Raw genomic sequence first — 14,608 nt, forward strand, 5'->3', positions numbered from 1 at the left:
ACCAGCTTCAGCCAGCACACGAGCACGTTTGCTCCTCCCCCACCCATTCCGTACGCGGATCGATCAGGCCAAGGAGGCAATGTGCGATCACTCCATCATCAGTTTCACAATGGTGCCCACGTGCATCATCACACCGGCCTGCAAAGCTGACTCCTCAATTTTAAACTTCGAGCTGTGCTCCGTGTACACGGAGCCAAACGCCTCATCGCGAATGCCTATCAGAGAAAAGCAGCCCGGGATCACTGCCTGGTACTCCGAGAAGTCCTCCACGCCGAACCCCGGCTCTTCCTTCACAACAAACGCATCTTTACCAAGCATTTCCTCAGCTACGCTCTTCACCACTTCGTACGCCTTCGGGTCGTTGTACGTCACGATGTTGGGCTCCAGCCAGCTCAGCTCGTACTGGGCGCCGTGCGCCTTCGTGATGCCGGCGATGATCTCCTCCATCAGAGAGGGCACCCGAGCCTGAGTGTCGCGGTCGAGGCAGCGCAGTGTGCCGCGCATGCGCACGGTATCCGGAATCACGTTGTACGCACCGGTGCCGCCCACGATCTGCGTCACGCTCAGTACAGGGGCCTTCAGAGCGCTCACGCGGCGTGATACAACGGACTGGAGGTTTGCCACGACCTCGGAGGCAATGAGAATGGGGTCGACACACAGCTCCGGCTGCGAGGCATGGCCGCCAGCACCGCGGATCACAATGTCGAAGTCGTCGCACGCACCGCAGAGGGTGCCCGGTCGGGTCGAGATGGTGCCGACAGGGTATTCTGCAGCGACGTGCAGCCCAAAGATCATGGACACGCCATCCAGCACACCAAGGCCCACCAGCTGCTTCGCGCCGCTCGGGACCACCTCCTCGGCGTGCTGGAAAACAAAGCGAACAGTCCCACGGATGCGGTCGCGCATCTGGCACAGCACCTTCACCGCCCCAAGCAGCATCGCCGTGTGGGCATCGTGGCCACACGCGTGCATCACGCCTGGCCGCTTCGAGCTGAAGGGCTCGCCGCTCTCCTCCTGCAGCGGCAGTGCATCCATGTCGGCGCGCAGGGCGTACATGGGTCCCTCGCCAGCGCCACCCCGCAGGTCCGCCACGACGCTGTTCGGCGTCAGCCGGCGAATGTCCAGCGGTGCGGGCATGCTGCTGAGGACGTCCGCCACGTAGTCGGCGGTGGGCTGCTCCTCATACGCAACATATGGATACTCGTGGATGTGGCGCCGCCACTGCACCACCTCGTCTTTTACGGCGTCGATGAATGAGATGAACGGCTGCATGTAAAAGGTCTTTTTATCTACGATAGAGTGAGGAATGTGAGTAATGATCTGCTCACCCACTATCCATGTGTTTTCATGGAGGGATAGAGATAGCTTCCACACGAGTCTCCACAATGGTGATATATGGAGGCAGGAAGAGTGCGGCGTTCGTTGCAGAGCGCCGTCAGGGGTGCAATGAATGAGCAGACGAGGGAGGAAAGGAAGGAGGGCAGAAAAGTGGAGAACGAGCAGAGGAGCCTCAGAAACCCTGCTTAGACGGTGCGGCTGAGGTCGGGCACATACGACAGTGGGAAGACGACGACCTCGCTGCATAAACACATCGTTGAAATGTTTGCTCAGAGAGGCGCGCAACGCGTGGTAGCACCGGACAACTGCACTACCGCTAGCGAGTCGATGGAGAAGAGACGCAGCTGCGTGAGGCGACAGGCAGCTGCACATGCACATCCGTCAGCCCCATGTGAAGCGAAGGAGAAGCCCCACTAAAGCATCTCTGCGATGGAGTCTGCCGGTAGCAGAGCCGCACTCTCCACACCGTGCGCATATGCGGGCGGTGCGTGCGTGTTTACTTCAACTCATGTCCATGCTTATCATCCACCGTGTGCCTGTGTCTGTGGAGAGTGTGTGTGCTGTGAGACGCAGCTGCGAAAACAAAAGAAAAATGCACTGGTGTGGGAAGCAGCGTTGGGCTGCTCCCCTCTTCCACTTAGCCGTTCATTAGCGAGTGCGCAGTCGGCGGCGCTTGCTTCGCTGCAGCGCCTTCCTGGACGATCGCTCCTCGGTGCTGCGCGCCTCCTCCGCCTCCCAACGCTGCAGCTGCGCCTGCGTGGCAGGGGTCTTCCTGTTGCGCCGGTACCAGTCTCGCACACTGGATGCCAGGGAGTCATGATGATCGTCCGGCGAGCGGCCAAAGCGAAGCGGGGGATCCTCTGGCGCCTCAAGAGTACCGTGCCGGTACATCTCACGCCACTTCTCCAGGTAGTCGTACTTGGACTTGCGTGTAGGTCCCTGGCTAGTCAGTTTCACCACGCCCTCCTCCTTGTTCTGAAGAACCTCAACGAGGACCTTTGTGCTGCTCGCGGCTTCCTCTTTTATCTGTTCGTAGAAAGTGTTGTCCGACTCCAGAGCGATTTCTTCATCGCTCTTGTACGGCGCTAACGGGTCCCGCTGCTCTCCTTGCCACACAAACTCAGCCGACGGCGGCACTGCGTGCGCCATCTCACTCGCTGGCTTCTTGCTTCCATCGTCGTATCGATGCTGCGGGTACTGTCGCCAGTCGGACAGCTCGCCGGGGTTCGTGGCACCGCTCTCTTCAATGTCTAGCTGGTCACCAGCCACTCGTACTGCCTTTCCCATCTCAGAGAACTCCGGCACAGCTGCCTTGCCGTCTAGAATGCCCTGATACTCCTGTTTCACAATTGCACGCTCGCGCCACAGTCGTACGCCCCAGCCTTCCGGGCCACCTCCACTCTTCGGGTACGCCAGCTCGCTTCCATCCAGCGCCCACAAGCTGCCCGCAATCTCCCCCTCCTGTTGCCGTATCTTTGGTAGCAGCTGTTGCTTGCTCAGCGCCGGGACATCGGCAGGGGTCTTGAAGGCGGAGTCGATGCCCAGCTGCGTGAGGGCGGCGTTCTTCTCCTCAAACGTTTCGCCCTTTGGCGTACCATCGGCGTTCTCCTCGGCGAACAGCTCGTGTTTGCTCACTGTCGTCTTCTTCCACCGCTCCCACCATGCCAGCGTTGTGTCAGCTGGAACGGGTAAAGGCTGCACGACAGTCGCCGCCTTCGCTTCCGCCGGGACAACCCCCGCCGCTGGCGAGGGCTGCAGTGGGAACTCGATGCCCTCCTGCTTCCGCGCGAGGTACTCCTCACGGGCTTGCATGATGCGACGGGCCCGCCGCTTCATGTCGCGCTTGTACCCTGCGGCATTATTCACGCGGACAATCTTCTTGAGGAGCGACGCACGCACTGGGATCCTCGCGTTCTCCATGGCCTCCAGATAGTGCAACGCCCGCGCGGCGCCGCCCTCCTCGCCGGAAGAGAGATGCATGAAGATGAGGCACTCGTAGGTCCGCCGGCTGGGCACCAAGTCTTCCTGCAGGACCATTTGCTGGAACAGTTTCTCCGCCTCGTCGATGCGCTGCTGGTGAGCGAGCAGGGCTATATAGCACTCGTAGCTGTACACATCCTTTTTGAGGTGCCACTCATCGAACGTGTCGGCCCAGATCTTATTTGCCTGTTCCTCGAACATGCCGATCGCTCTCGTGTTGTCGGGCAGGTGCTCGATGCTCAGAATTGCGGTCTGGCAGCACAGACGAAGCAGCGAATTGATAAAAGGAGCTTGCATTTCCCACCCGCGGCGAACCACCAGCTCGTATATCCCGAAGCAAGTGTTCATATGCTCGAGCCACATGGCGTAAATGTCGCTCTTCTGCTCCTTCATCTGCTCGTAATCGGCACGGATGAGGAGCTGGACGTGCGCTTGAACAGCCCAGGAAAGGTGAAGCATGCTGACCGGAATACGGTCGTCGCGCATTTTTGCGAGATGCCGTTCCACCGCGTCGACATCGCCGACAACCTGCGCAGAGCGGATCAGGTTTAGATACGTTGTGGCGTTCCAGGGAATGCCCATGAGTTCCATCTTCTGTGCCAGCTCTTCGCAGCGGAGTCGCATCTCTGGGACCGGGCTCTGACTCAAGGAAAACATGAGCGCATCGTAGTGAGGCCGTGCAGCGATGAAGCCGTACACGTTCTCCATTTGGTCAAAGAGCTGCACGGACTCCGCCAGGGAGTTCATCTGCGACGTGTCCTTGCTCAGCGCACGCAGCTGCAGGGCGAAGGTCACTTCGTTCGGCTCAATATTCGCGTACATCTTCATGTTGTCTACAATCTGCGCCACGGCGGAGTAGTCCCCCGCGTTGTGGAATGAGCGCATGAGCTCGTGCCAGTTGCCAATGCGTGGCGTGATGCCGCGCATTTTCATTTCTTCGATAAGTGCCATGGAGTCATTAACCTTTCCTAGCGAAGACGAGTGCTTCATCAGCGCCTTGTACATCTCCGCGTTTGGTCCGAGACCCACATCGGCAGCAAAGAGGAAAATGGCACGTGCTGCATCGTAGTAGTGCTGCCTCGCAAGAGCGGAGAGGACGACCACAAGGCCCTCCTCGGTGAAATCCAAACCTGCGCCACCCATGATAACGCTCAACTCTTTGCTGGCATTTGTGCGTTCCGACTCATCGTCAAGGTAGGCTATCGGAATGTTCATTTCCTGCGAGAATTGCTCCACCGCCATCACTGGCCGCACCTCCTCATCTGGAGTGCCGCTTAAATTGTTGAGGTCGCCCTCCAGCAAGTCATACTTCTGCGAGGGCACCAGGAGGGGCAGCTGGTCAGCCGCAGCCAGAGGCACTTTATATGTGGTGGAGCGACGGCCCGACTTGGGCACCGTCGACGGTGGAGAGCTCGCAAGGCGCTCCCCGAACTCGAGTAGGTCCTGCATGGCCTTACCGTTCCTCTCCACTGAAGTGACCACGTCCTCCACTTCTTCCTCGGCGGGAAACTGCCACGCGTAGGCCCAGCGCTCAATGGTGTCATCCCATTTGCCTTGCACAGGGGGCCGGTAGTCGGCAGGTAGGGTTCCCCTTCTGTACATATCGATCTCCATCTCCTTTGCACTAGGGCCTATCGCCACGACACCTTTCAGTGCCACCTGCTTCAGCGCCTGCGCGTACGGGGACAGCGCCTTCGAGCGCGCCGCGCATGACGTGCGCCACATGCGTGATCTTGGTCGCCGCGCCTTTCCAACGTTCCTTTTACGGCTTCGCACGCTCTTTCTCTCCTCTTGTTCCAGGGAGTGCGCGTAACATCGGTGTGATGCGAAGCCCACGTACACACCAGCAATGAATGGGGGCGTCGTCGCGCGTTTGACGACCACAAAAGGTGCTCACCACGGAGACGACGTGCGGGCACGCCAAATGCGAGCGAAAACAAGAGAGGAGAAAAGGGGGGTGGGTGGGTGGGTGGAGAGGTGGCGCAAGCCATCAGCAGCTGCACACGCCTTGGAGCTTCCTTCAAGTGCGCAGCCCAACGGCGTTCGCGCTGGCTTCTCTTCGGCCATTATGGAAAACAGCTCACTGTGCGCTGTCACCTGCCCAACCGCAGGGAGCGGCGAAGTGCGTTCAGCGCCGAGAAACAATGAGCGGCACCGAACAGTAACAAAAGCCAGCAGGACATGTGTCACAGAGCAGCTCGGCAGATTCATGTGATCCATTTCATTACTCATCTGTGTGCAATACCGGTCGAGCCGACAAAGGACAACAAAACGTGCTAATCATTCTTTTTGTCTTTGCTCTCCCTCTCCACTGCCTCACGCTGCTGCTGGGAGGCAAAGTCCAAGCCAGAGCTGAAGATGATCTTCATGAGCCAGTTCGTGGAGGCGGTCAGGCCCAGCCCTAGGAAGCCAAAAGCCCAGACGTGAATGTTATCGTGCATCGCGAACACAAACATGAGCCAGAGCCCGAAGAGGGCCAGCATGATTAGATTAAAGCTGATCCACACGATAGGCGACAGGGACGAGCCCGGCGTAAGAAGGTGGTTTATCACACGTGCGAGAACCGGAAGGTTCTCCTCCTTATTCGGCACAGACGCACCGCCCTCTATAACGGCGTTGCTGTTGCCCGTTGCCCTAGACATGCTGCACTTGCGTGATCCTTACTGTGCGTGTGTGTCCGTGTGAAGAGTTTCCTGTGCAACCAGCGCCGTCCACCATTTTCCCCGGGATACGGCAGCCGGTAATCACCGGAATAGGTGAGAAGAAGAGCGGGGACGAGGACGGAGGGTGCGAGCACAGCGCTGTGCCAGGAGGCATCGGCGCATCGGCGATACACTGTATTGCTCGGAGGCAAGCGTAGTGGGGGAAAGGCGCATTGTTCTGTTTTCTCCCCCTCCCCTATGGTAACCCGCCGCACATGACACTTGTGGCACTGCAGCAGCCATCTTGCCAAACACTCGCTGCTCTTGCGCTGCGAGCCCGCCCTACTCTACATGATTGCTCTTCTCTTTCTTCGCTCTTACACCTTGCCTGCGCGACGCATAATTTCACCCGGTCCAAGTTGCTCCACTATCGAGCCAAGCGCACACGCACACCGACACCTGGGAGAAGGCAATGGAGCTCACGGCAGCGCCACTTGCACCTTACCGTGCCACGGAGAAGAAAACTCGACACACTGCGGCGACAGCCAGTTGAGCTGAAAGAACTTGATGAGGAGCGACACGCTTTCTCCACGCAGACCCATCGACGGCACAGGCACGGCGGTAACCAGCTTGAAGCTCGCGCTCCCGCTGCCGCTGAAGAAGCTGGTGAGGGAAGACGACTGATTTGGCGACCGCCACACCTTGATCTCGTCCAGAGTCTCGGCGATGGTGGCGATATCAAGAGTCGATGTGTTGCCACTGTAGGCAACCCCCAAAACCGGCGCTGAGTGAGCCTGGAAGGCGGTTACGATCGATGCTGCCTTCACGTTGTACACCACCACTTTGCCGTCGCTTCGGCCCACAGCCACGTGCCGCAGGCTCTGCTGTAGCGATACGCTGGGGAGCGACGCGGCCGTGACGCGGAGCAGCTGCGACACAGCAGTATGATAGATGGCCGCAGCGTCCTTGCTGGCGGAAGAAAGATCGCTCAGACCGCTCACAAATATGTCCGCGATTGTGCTAAACACGGTATAGGCCTCGTATGGGAAGTTTCTAACGAAGTGAGCAAGGAAGACAATAATGTACGGCCGGCACTCTGCGTTAAGGTGAAAGTCTGTTACGATGTAGGTAGAGAGAAAGCCCTGCGGATCCTGCGCCATCAGCCGCTCCAGCGCTTCCAGCGACGCCTGCTTGGCTTCCTCGCCACTCCCACGAAAAGCCTCCCTCATAAGGGCCTTCACGAAGCTCTGGAAGGGGTCCTTTTCATCCAAGGCACACAAAGTGGCGTGGCTCTCTATCAACCCGAGCAGTGTTGCGGGCCGATTGGAAAGCGTGTGGTCGTCGTCCAACGCGGCCGTGACGGCGCGCTGAGCCTCTACAGTGCTCTGGCGTAGGAGGCTGAAAAGCGGCGTTTCCGCTTGGAGGCTGTAGTCGGCACGCTGAGAAGCCAGGTTCAACAGAACCGATAGAGCAGCAAATGCGCTTCCACTTTCAATCAGCGGCGGCGCACCAGGTGCTTCGTCTTCAGCAGCTCCGTGCGATTGCGCGGCAAACGCACGTGAGCGCAGTAAGTTCACGACATCGGCGAGGCTACACACAGACATCTTCGTTGCCATCAGCCGAAGTGCGTGGCGGAATGCTGCAGGTGTTGACCGTCGCAGGGTATAGAAGCGCGATAAAAAGTGCTGCACGGCGTCGGCCTGCCGGTATGGATCTGGAGCCAGACTGGAGGTAAGCTTGTCACCAAGCGACTCTATTATGGAGTAGATGGCAGCCGCGCATGCTCCCTCCGATGTGCGGCTTAGAAGTCCGCAAAGCAACAGGATCGCGCACCAAACACACTCGTGAGTCTGCGCTCCAGTTACGACTAAGCCCAAGTCATCTAACGCCTCGCAAAGAGCATTCTCTCTGGGAAATGAAGGAGGACAGCTCTCGCCGAGGCACCCGAGCATCAGCCGCAATGCCGAGCTGTACTCCAGCGACGAACGCTTCACGGGCTGCTCCCCTACACCAAGGCCACTGAGAAGGGAGTCGACATCGATACGGATTGCGTAGTGCTCCCCTCCTACAAACCGGTACCTGATGATGCTCAGCGCGGATGCCCAGTGGTGCTCGAGGAGGTTGTCCAGCTGCTGATTCAGTGGCCCAGGAAGCGACCGAAACGCCCGCTCGAGACGACACGTGGGGAGGTGCCAGAGGTTGCCGTTATCCTCCGAGAACAGAAACATGTACTCTAGCTTTCGGTTAAGCAGGCAAGCGGTAAGCGGCCTCGATGGGGAGCACATGGTCCGCGACACCGCAGCTTTTTCGCCCGCGTGGCAGCACACAGTACCCATTTCAGTGCACATGCTCACGAACAACGTGTCGTCTGTTTCATTCATTTTCGGGAGCCTCAGCAGCCGATCCACGGCACCACAGTGTGCGACACGAACGTTTGCCCATATTTGTCCGCCAACGAACACTCTTATGTCGCCGTCGTTGAACCCGAGCACACAAGAGTACCTGCCTGCGCCGCCCTCGAATGCAAGACAGCTCGTTGCATCATAGGGGTGCTCCTCGACTGCGAGCAGTACCGTACCAGGATTGTTGTACAGCGAAAGGTGGCACTCTCCCGTGCTGAACAAGCACACAACGCCGTAGCTGCCGTAAATCGGAACTACCTCGAGCAGCAGCACCGAGGCCGAGGCAAGCGAGGGGCGGACAGCGCTGTACACCTCGATAGGCTCGAACTTGTCCTCTTCCGCGCGGGATTGCAGTAGAGCGGTGTAGCGCGCTAGTGAGGTGCCACTGCGCCAACACAGGAAGACGCCAGACTCCACCCCACCCATCAGACAGGCCACATGACTCGGCAACGTCACCTGCTGAGCCACTACAATTTCCTCCACGCAAGGAAATCTCTTGCTCATCACCACATCATACATTAGGCATCGAGAGTCGGAGCGCACAACGCACAGCCGGGCACCATCTGCCGTGCCTTTCCAAAACGCAAGACCAAAGGAGGTAGTGAGCTCATTCTTCACCACTGCGGTGGACACCAGCAAGTGATTTTCCCATGCAGTAAACGACACAGCGTCCGGATAGACTACGGCAAGCAAGCACACACCCCTGCAGCCATGCGCATAAATCGCCGGGACCACTCGCGCTACGTCCGAGGCTCGGTCCAGCTCCTCCGACAACAGCGAGAGCGTTTCCTTATGGAGAGTGCGGCCAGAATCTCCATGCACTACAGTCAGATTACGGCTTTCCCCATGAGCTACAAAAAAGCAGTCCGGCACAGTCTGCGACGCGGCCACTGACGCGACTGAGCCGCCCTCGAACTCTTTGGTGCGCATGATGGCATCCTCGGCCTCTGGAATAATAGGGATAATCGTCATGGTGTCGGAAGATAAACACACACACTCCCTTGAATCGTAGCGAATGCACCAGATCACTCCATGTCTTTCTTGCACGCGTGTCGACTTTCCGAGAACACAACGTCGATCACGGCTCACAAAAAGCATACCGAGATATCCGGTGCTGGTGCCAACAACAAGGGCATCGCCGATAAACCCCACGAAGTTAACATCCCCGTCATCAGAAAGTCGCAGCACACTTTTATCAGCAGATGCGGGGATCTGTGCGCTGGTGCCATCAGGAAACTCCTTCACCTCCTCACCAGCAACGACGCTGAATACTAGAAGGTTTCCAGACCGCCGAAAAAAGTACGTGCCTAGCAAAATAAGCTTGCGATCGGCTAAAGAGAACAAAGAGCAACAAGGCCCCTCACAGAGACAGACAAGGTCATTTCCATTTTCAACGACACGGCGAGAAGTTGTGGTGAGAATGGTGCTACTCGACTCCAGCGACAACTCCAATGACCTACCTTGCCCCTGCTTTGTGTGGAGAGCGAGTACCGCTTCCATGTCCCCCAAAGGCTGGCAGGGAGTCCATTATTATAATAAAGTACGAAGCAGCGCGAATAGTAGAGAAAAAAAGGCGGACAAGAAGCACGTATAAGGGTGTTAAGCTTCATCTGCGCAGCAGCCGCAGTAGCACTTATCGTTGCCTGCAAAGGCCTCAAAGAAGCAGGCCGTGGAGCGCGTACTGATGGAGAGACATGCACTCTCAGCCTCCACTCACGATTCAAAAACAACTACGCAAATAAAAAAAAACACAAGGCGATTCTTTTTCTCGTACAGCAGTTGCGTCATATCCCAATGAGTGAAGCGACAGCGCCACCAACCAAAAGAAGAATGTCAATGAATAGAGAGCCGCTGAAGGGATTTGTAAACGCCTTTGCACAGCGCCATCCCCCTACATGCCAGACATTTCTGATGTCCCGGAGCTGAGCAACTTCCTATTGAGCTCCAGAATACGCTTGGCCAAATCCGCCTTTTCTCGAGCGAGAGCTTCCAGTTCGTTCTGATCAGGGCCCTCAAACTCTACCCTTTCGATTTCGTTCCCCGCACCCACGTTGGCCGGCAGCGCTGCTTTCAGCGACACATTTCAAGCGTAAGCGTTCGATAGCTTTGTGAAGCCCCCGCAAAACACCAACAAGGTTCTCCATTTTCGACCGTAGCGGCATCAACGGTTGCACTCCTACTTCGTACACGCTATAAAGCAATCGCGCAGTACCATCAATTTTCATTTGACCCGTGATATGCATCAGAACCTGTTGCGTAGCGTCCTGTGGCTCCGGCATCTTCTGCAGTTTCTGCGTATCCTCATACGACAGTTTGTGAGACGGTGAGTGGCATACTGTCAAGTAGCCCATATTCTGCATTCCGGCAGACGCATCGCTGTAGCCCTTAGGAGTGGCGCCTAGTATTACTACGCCGCGACTTTCGCGCGTGACTTCATCGTCCATGATTTCATGGACATTCTGAATAAATCCATAGAGCTTACAAATGTACTCGCGACCACTCATACAAGAAAATTCAGCACCCGGAAACTGAGACAGGGTTGTGCCGCTGATGTAAGCAACGCTCGAAAACGCCATCACGAGGAAATATACACATATGTACTTGCGTGACTGGCCAAAAAGAGAAGACAGCAGCTTGCAGCTAGTACAGCATCTACTCGTATGAGCATCATTACGGAGCTGCGCCTAGTGCACAAACATATCTCCACTACTCCATTCCGTTGCCACAAGAAAAGGAAACCCATGCAAAGGCAAAACAAAGACAGCGAAGCATCCAAGATACAGACGACACCTAATACCCTCATTAACTCCATCGCCGCAGCGATGCATTCTAAACACCTTTCTTTTGCTTGCCACAGTCCAGGGAGAAAAGCCGAAGAAGGGACTGAAAACAAAAGCATGATTTACTTTAGTCTGCTTACGAAGAAACAGGGGAGTTTTGCGCCTCATACTCACATATATGCATATGTGCTAGATTTTGTACACTTTCACACTCTGTGCGCTCCCTCGCAGCACCCGGGCACATTCACAAAGTCATCAAACTCTAAGCACTTCTTCTCCGGGCAGCACTTCCAGTACTTGTACGTGTCCCAGAAAACAGGTCCTTCTTTGTGGTAACGGCAAGATGAATCCGTGTTCTCCGCGACGACAAACTCCTTTGCACAACCGAAATTCCGACACCTCGCCTTGCCATCCACAATTTGCTGCGGCTCAGTCTGCGCAAATGCAGCCCCCTCGAACTCCCTCGGCCCAGTAGTTCGCTTCCCGTCGTGCATGCCCGAGGATGCCCCGCTTGCTCGTGCCACCTGAGAGGCCGAAAGAGGGATGTTCAACACCTCCTCCTTCGGAAACACAAACGGCTTGTTTGCCGTGCTGTGTCGACCCACACAGCACTTTGGGATTCCCTCGAAACTTTCCCAGTCAAAGGTCTTTTTGCCCTCGCAGCAGCCCCAGTACTTTTCCAAGTCGTGAAATACGGGACCCTTGGAGTGATAATGGCATGAGTTGTCCGTATTCTCTTCTTCCTTGTAGTACTGGTTACAGCCGAAGTTAGTACACCGCAGTTCGCCTTCATGTGTCCCCTCTACCTTTCCCGGTATTTTGTGCAGAATAACGATATCGTTGTAATCAGAAATGCAACTTGCGATAGAGTCTCGCAGCCTGATAGAGAGACCACTGCACTGCATCACCACGTCGTCGGCAGCCACATCGACATCACGCTTCGCCTTGAGTGTTTTCAGAAAGAAAGTAAGAAGTCGCTCACAAGGCCCTTCCTTCCAGGAGGCTGGTATATCGATCTTCAGCTTGAAGGACTCAGCCATGCTGTTAACGACCTCGCCCACGACATTCTTTCCATCGTAAAGGCAGTATACCTTCATTTTTGATCGCTCACGTGCGGTATAAACGCCAGTATGAAAGTCTATCAGCAAGATTACAGGGCACCGACAACCAGCTCGTTTACATATTTATCAAGCGATCGCGTGAAAGAAAGAAAGAGAGAGAGAGAGAGAGAGTAGAGGATACCATTACAGATGCGATTATACTCCTCTTTCGACGTTTTCCGAAAAGAAAACAGCCGGTCACACGCTTTCACCAGAAAGACTCCTGCATGATCGACTAATCTTCCATCAAGAGCACATGCATACAAAAGAGAGCGGCTAACGTCCCTGAATTCATTTCCTTTTTCTTAATATGCTTTCAGTGAAAACTCAATTCGACAGCGAAGTCTTCTCACCACAAACATTGTCGACTGGTGCCAGTGAGAATTTCTTTTTCTAACGCCACATACAACGCCAGAGGAACAAGCACCGTTCCGCACAGTTGCACACCAACTCCATCGCGATGACTACAGAACACTAGCACAGCGAATATGCATCGCTTTCCACACCGCACGCAGCCTTTACCCGCTTCTTACCGCCTTTCCAGTAAAACCGAAGAGTCGTAGCGACTCTCCAGCAAAGACGTTACTCACTTCCGCAATTCGCATGGTGCTCATACAGCGGGGGCCCACGCTACACAGTTATGTCGACGCTCTGCATGAAGATTTGATTTCACGTGCCGCTCAGTAGTACGCGTGTCAGCCACCAAGGAAAGATAGTCTCTTCCCGCAGAGGCTCTCAGGCCCTACAACTCGACAGTGCTTGCATTGCCGGGGGGGCGGGGGAGAGCAAGAATAAAAAGATCCCACCCAAACGGCTTCTTTCCACCCTTTGTGCCGTTTTACGTAAAACAAAACAGCATGCTCTCTTCAATCCTGCCAAATATATATGCCAGAACAGAAAACAAAACAACTCACTGTCGAGATTGGAGGCCCGTTCCGCAAAGAACCCACAAGCCATATTCGCATAGACAAAAGCAAAGCACCATACTAACAGTCCGAAAAATACAGCTATTTGTCGCCGAACGCATCACCTCCCACGCGAAAACACGCACTTACAGATTGCCATTATATCCCCGGCAAAACGGCACATCGCCTCTCATCTCTGTCAGTAAAAAATTCCCGACTAATAGCAGCACATCCGTGGACATATACGTATATATATATTGCTATCAATCAGTTCCACCCATCTCCTCCGCAGCAACACTCTCTCCAACAGGACGGGTGCGTGACGTTATGCTGGTGCACTGGTGTACTGGTTAGGGTTAGGGTTAGGGTTAGGGTTAGGGTTAGGGTTAGGGTTAGGGTTAGGGTTAGGGTTAGGGTTAGGGTTAGGGTTAGGGTTAGGGTTAGGGTTTTTTTCTCCACTGATTCCTTGCACAGCGACAACCTCTCCAACAGGACGGGGGCGTGACGGTGTACTGGTGTACTGGTGTACTGGTGTACTGGTGTACTGGTGTACTGGTGTACTGGTGTACTGGTGTACTGGTGTACTGGTGTACTGGTGTACTGGTGTACTGGTGTACTGGTGTACTGGTGTACTGGTGTACTGGTGTACTGGTGTACTGGTGTACTGGTTAGGGTTAGGGTTAGGGTTAGGGTTAGGGTTAGGGTTAGGGTTTTTTTCTCCACTGATTCCTTGCACAGCGACACCCTCTCCAACAGGACGGGGGCGTGACGGTGTACTGGTGTACTGGTGTACTGGTGTACTGGTGTACTGGTGTACTGGTGTACTGGTGTACTGGTGTACTGGTTAGGGTTAGGGTTAGGGTTAGGGTTAGGGTTAGGGTTAGGGTTAGGGTTAGGGTTAGGGTTAGGGTTAGGGTTAGGGTTAGGGTTAGGGTTAGGGTTAGGGTTAGGGTTAGGGTTAGGGTTAGGGTTAGGGTTAGGGTTAGGGTTAGGGTTTTTTTCTCCACTGATTCCTTGCACAGCGACACCCTCTCCAACAGGACGGGGGCGTGACGGTGTACTGGTGTACTGGTGTACTGGTGTGCTGGTGTACTGGTGTACTGGTGTACTGGTGTACTGGTGTACTGGTTAGGGTTAGGGTTAGGGTTAGGGTTTTTTTCTCCACTGATTCCTTGCACAGCGACACCCTCTCCAACAGGACGGGGGCGTGACGGTGTACTGGTGTACTGGTGTACTGGTGTACTGGTGTACTGGTGTACTGGTGTACTGGTGTACTGGTGTACTGGTGTACTGGTGTACTGGTGTACTGGTGTACTGGTGTACTGGTGTACTGGTGTACTGGTGTACTGGTGTACTGGTGTACTGGTGTACTGGTGTACTGGTGTACTGGTTAGGGTTAGGGTTAGGGTTAGGGTTAGGGTGAGGGTTAGGGTTAGGGTTAGGGTTAGGGTTAGGGTTAGG

The 14,608-nt window shown here is 55.5% G+C and overlaps 6 protein-coding genes across 6 annotated transcripts; all 6 read right to left on the reverse strand.

Annotated features, from left to right (window-relative positions):
* Positions 1 to 87: 87 nt before the first annotated feature.
* On the reverse strand, positions 88 to 1,716 carry LINJ_20_1740 (putative N-acyl-L-amino acid amidohydrolase; the record flags this gene model as incomplete). The annotated part of the gene is made up of 1 exon (XM_001465265.2): positions 88 to 1,716. The coding sequence occupies one exon, from the start codon at positions 1,714 to 1,716 to the stop codon at positions 88 to 90; it is 1,629 nt and encodes a 542-aa protein (XP_001465302.2).
* Positions 1,717 to 1,986: 270 nt separating this feature from the next.
* Positions 1,987 to 5,043, reverse strand: LINJ_20_1750 (conserved hypothetical protein; the record flags this gene model as incomplete). The annotated part of the gene is made up of 1 exon (XM_001465266.1): positions 1,987 to 5,043. One exon carries the CDS (start codon positions 5,041 to 5,043, stop codon positions 1,987 to 1,989), a length of 3,057 nt encoding a protein of 1,018 aa, XP_001465303.1.
* A 551-nt stretch (positions 5,044 to 5,594) lies between these two features.
* Positions 5,595 to 5,960, reverse strand: LINJ_20_1760 (conserved hypothetical protein; the record flags this gene model as incomplete). The annotated part of the gene is made up of 1 exon (XM_001465267.1): positions 5,595 to 5,960. The coding sequence occupies one exon, from the start codon at positions 5,958 to 5,960 to the stop codon at positions 5,595 to 5,597; it is 366 nt and encodes a 121-aa protein (XP_001465304.1).
* Positions 5,961 to 6,439: 479 nt separating this feature from the next.
* LINJ_20_1770 (conserved hypothetical protein) lies at positions 6,440 to 9,460 on the reverse strand (the record flags this gene model as incomplete). The annotated part of the gene is made up of 1 exon (XM_001465268.1): positions 6,440 to 9,460. One exon carries the CDS (start codon positions 9,458 to 9,460, stop codon positions 6,440 to 6,442), a length of 3,021 nt encoding a protein of 1,006 aa, XP_001465305.1.
* Positions 9,461 to 10,374: 914 nt separating this feature from the next.
* On the reverse strand, positions 10,375 to 10,938 carry LINJ_20_1780 (conserved hypothetical protein; the record flags this gene model as incomplete). The annotated part of the gene is made up of 1 exon (XM_001465269.1): positions 10,375 to 10,938. The coding sequence occupies one exon, from the start codon at positions 10,936 to 10,938 to the stop codon at positions 10,375 to 10,377; it is 564 nt and encodes a 187-aa protein (XP_001465306.1).
* Positions 10,939 to 11,348: 410 nt separating this feature from the next.
* LINJ_20_1790 (conserved hypothetical protein) lies at positions 11,349 to 12,239 on the reverse strand (the record flags this gene model as incomplete). Its single annotated transcript, XM_001465270.1, has 1 exon — positions 11,349 to 12,239. The coding sequence occupies one exon, from the start codon at positions 12,237 to 12,239 to the stop codon at positions 11,349 to 11,351; it is 891 nt and encodes a 296-aa protein (XP_001465307.1).
* Positions 12,240 to 14,608: the final 2,369 nt, after the last annotated feature.

The sequence above is a fragment of the Leishmania infantum genome, chromosome 20 (genome assembly GCF_000002875.2).
Source record: "Leishmania infantum JPCM5 genome chromosome 20".
Taxonomy (NCBI): domain Eukaryota; phylum Euglenozoa; class Kinetoplastea; order Trypanosomatida; family Trypanosomatidae; genus Leishmania; species Leishmania infantum.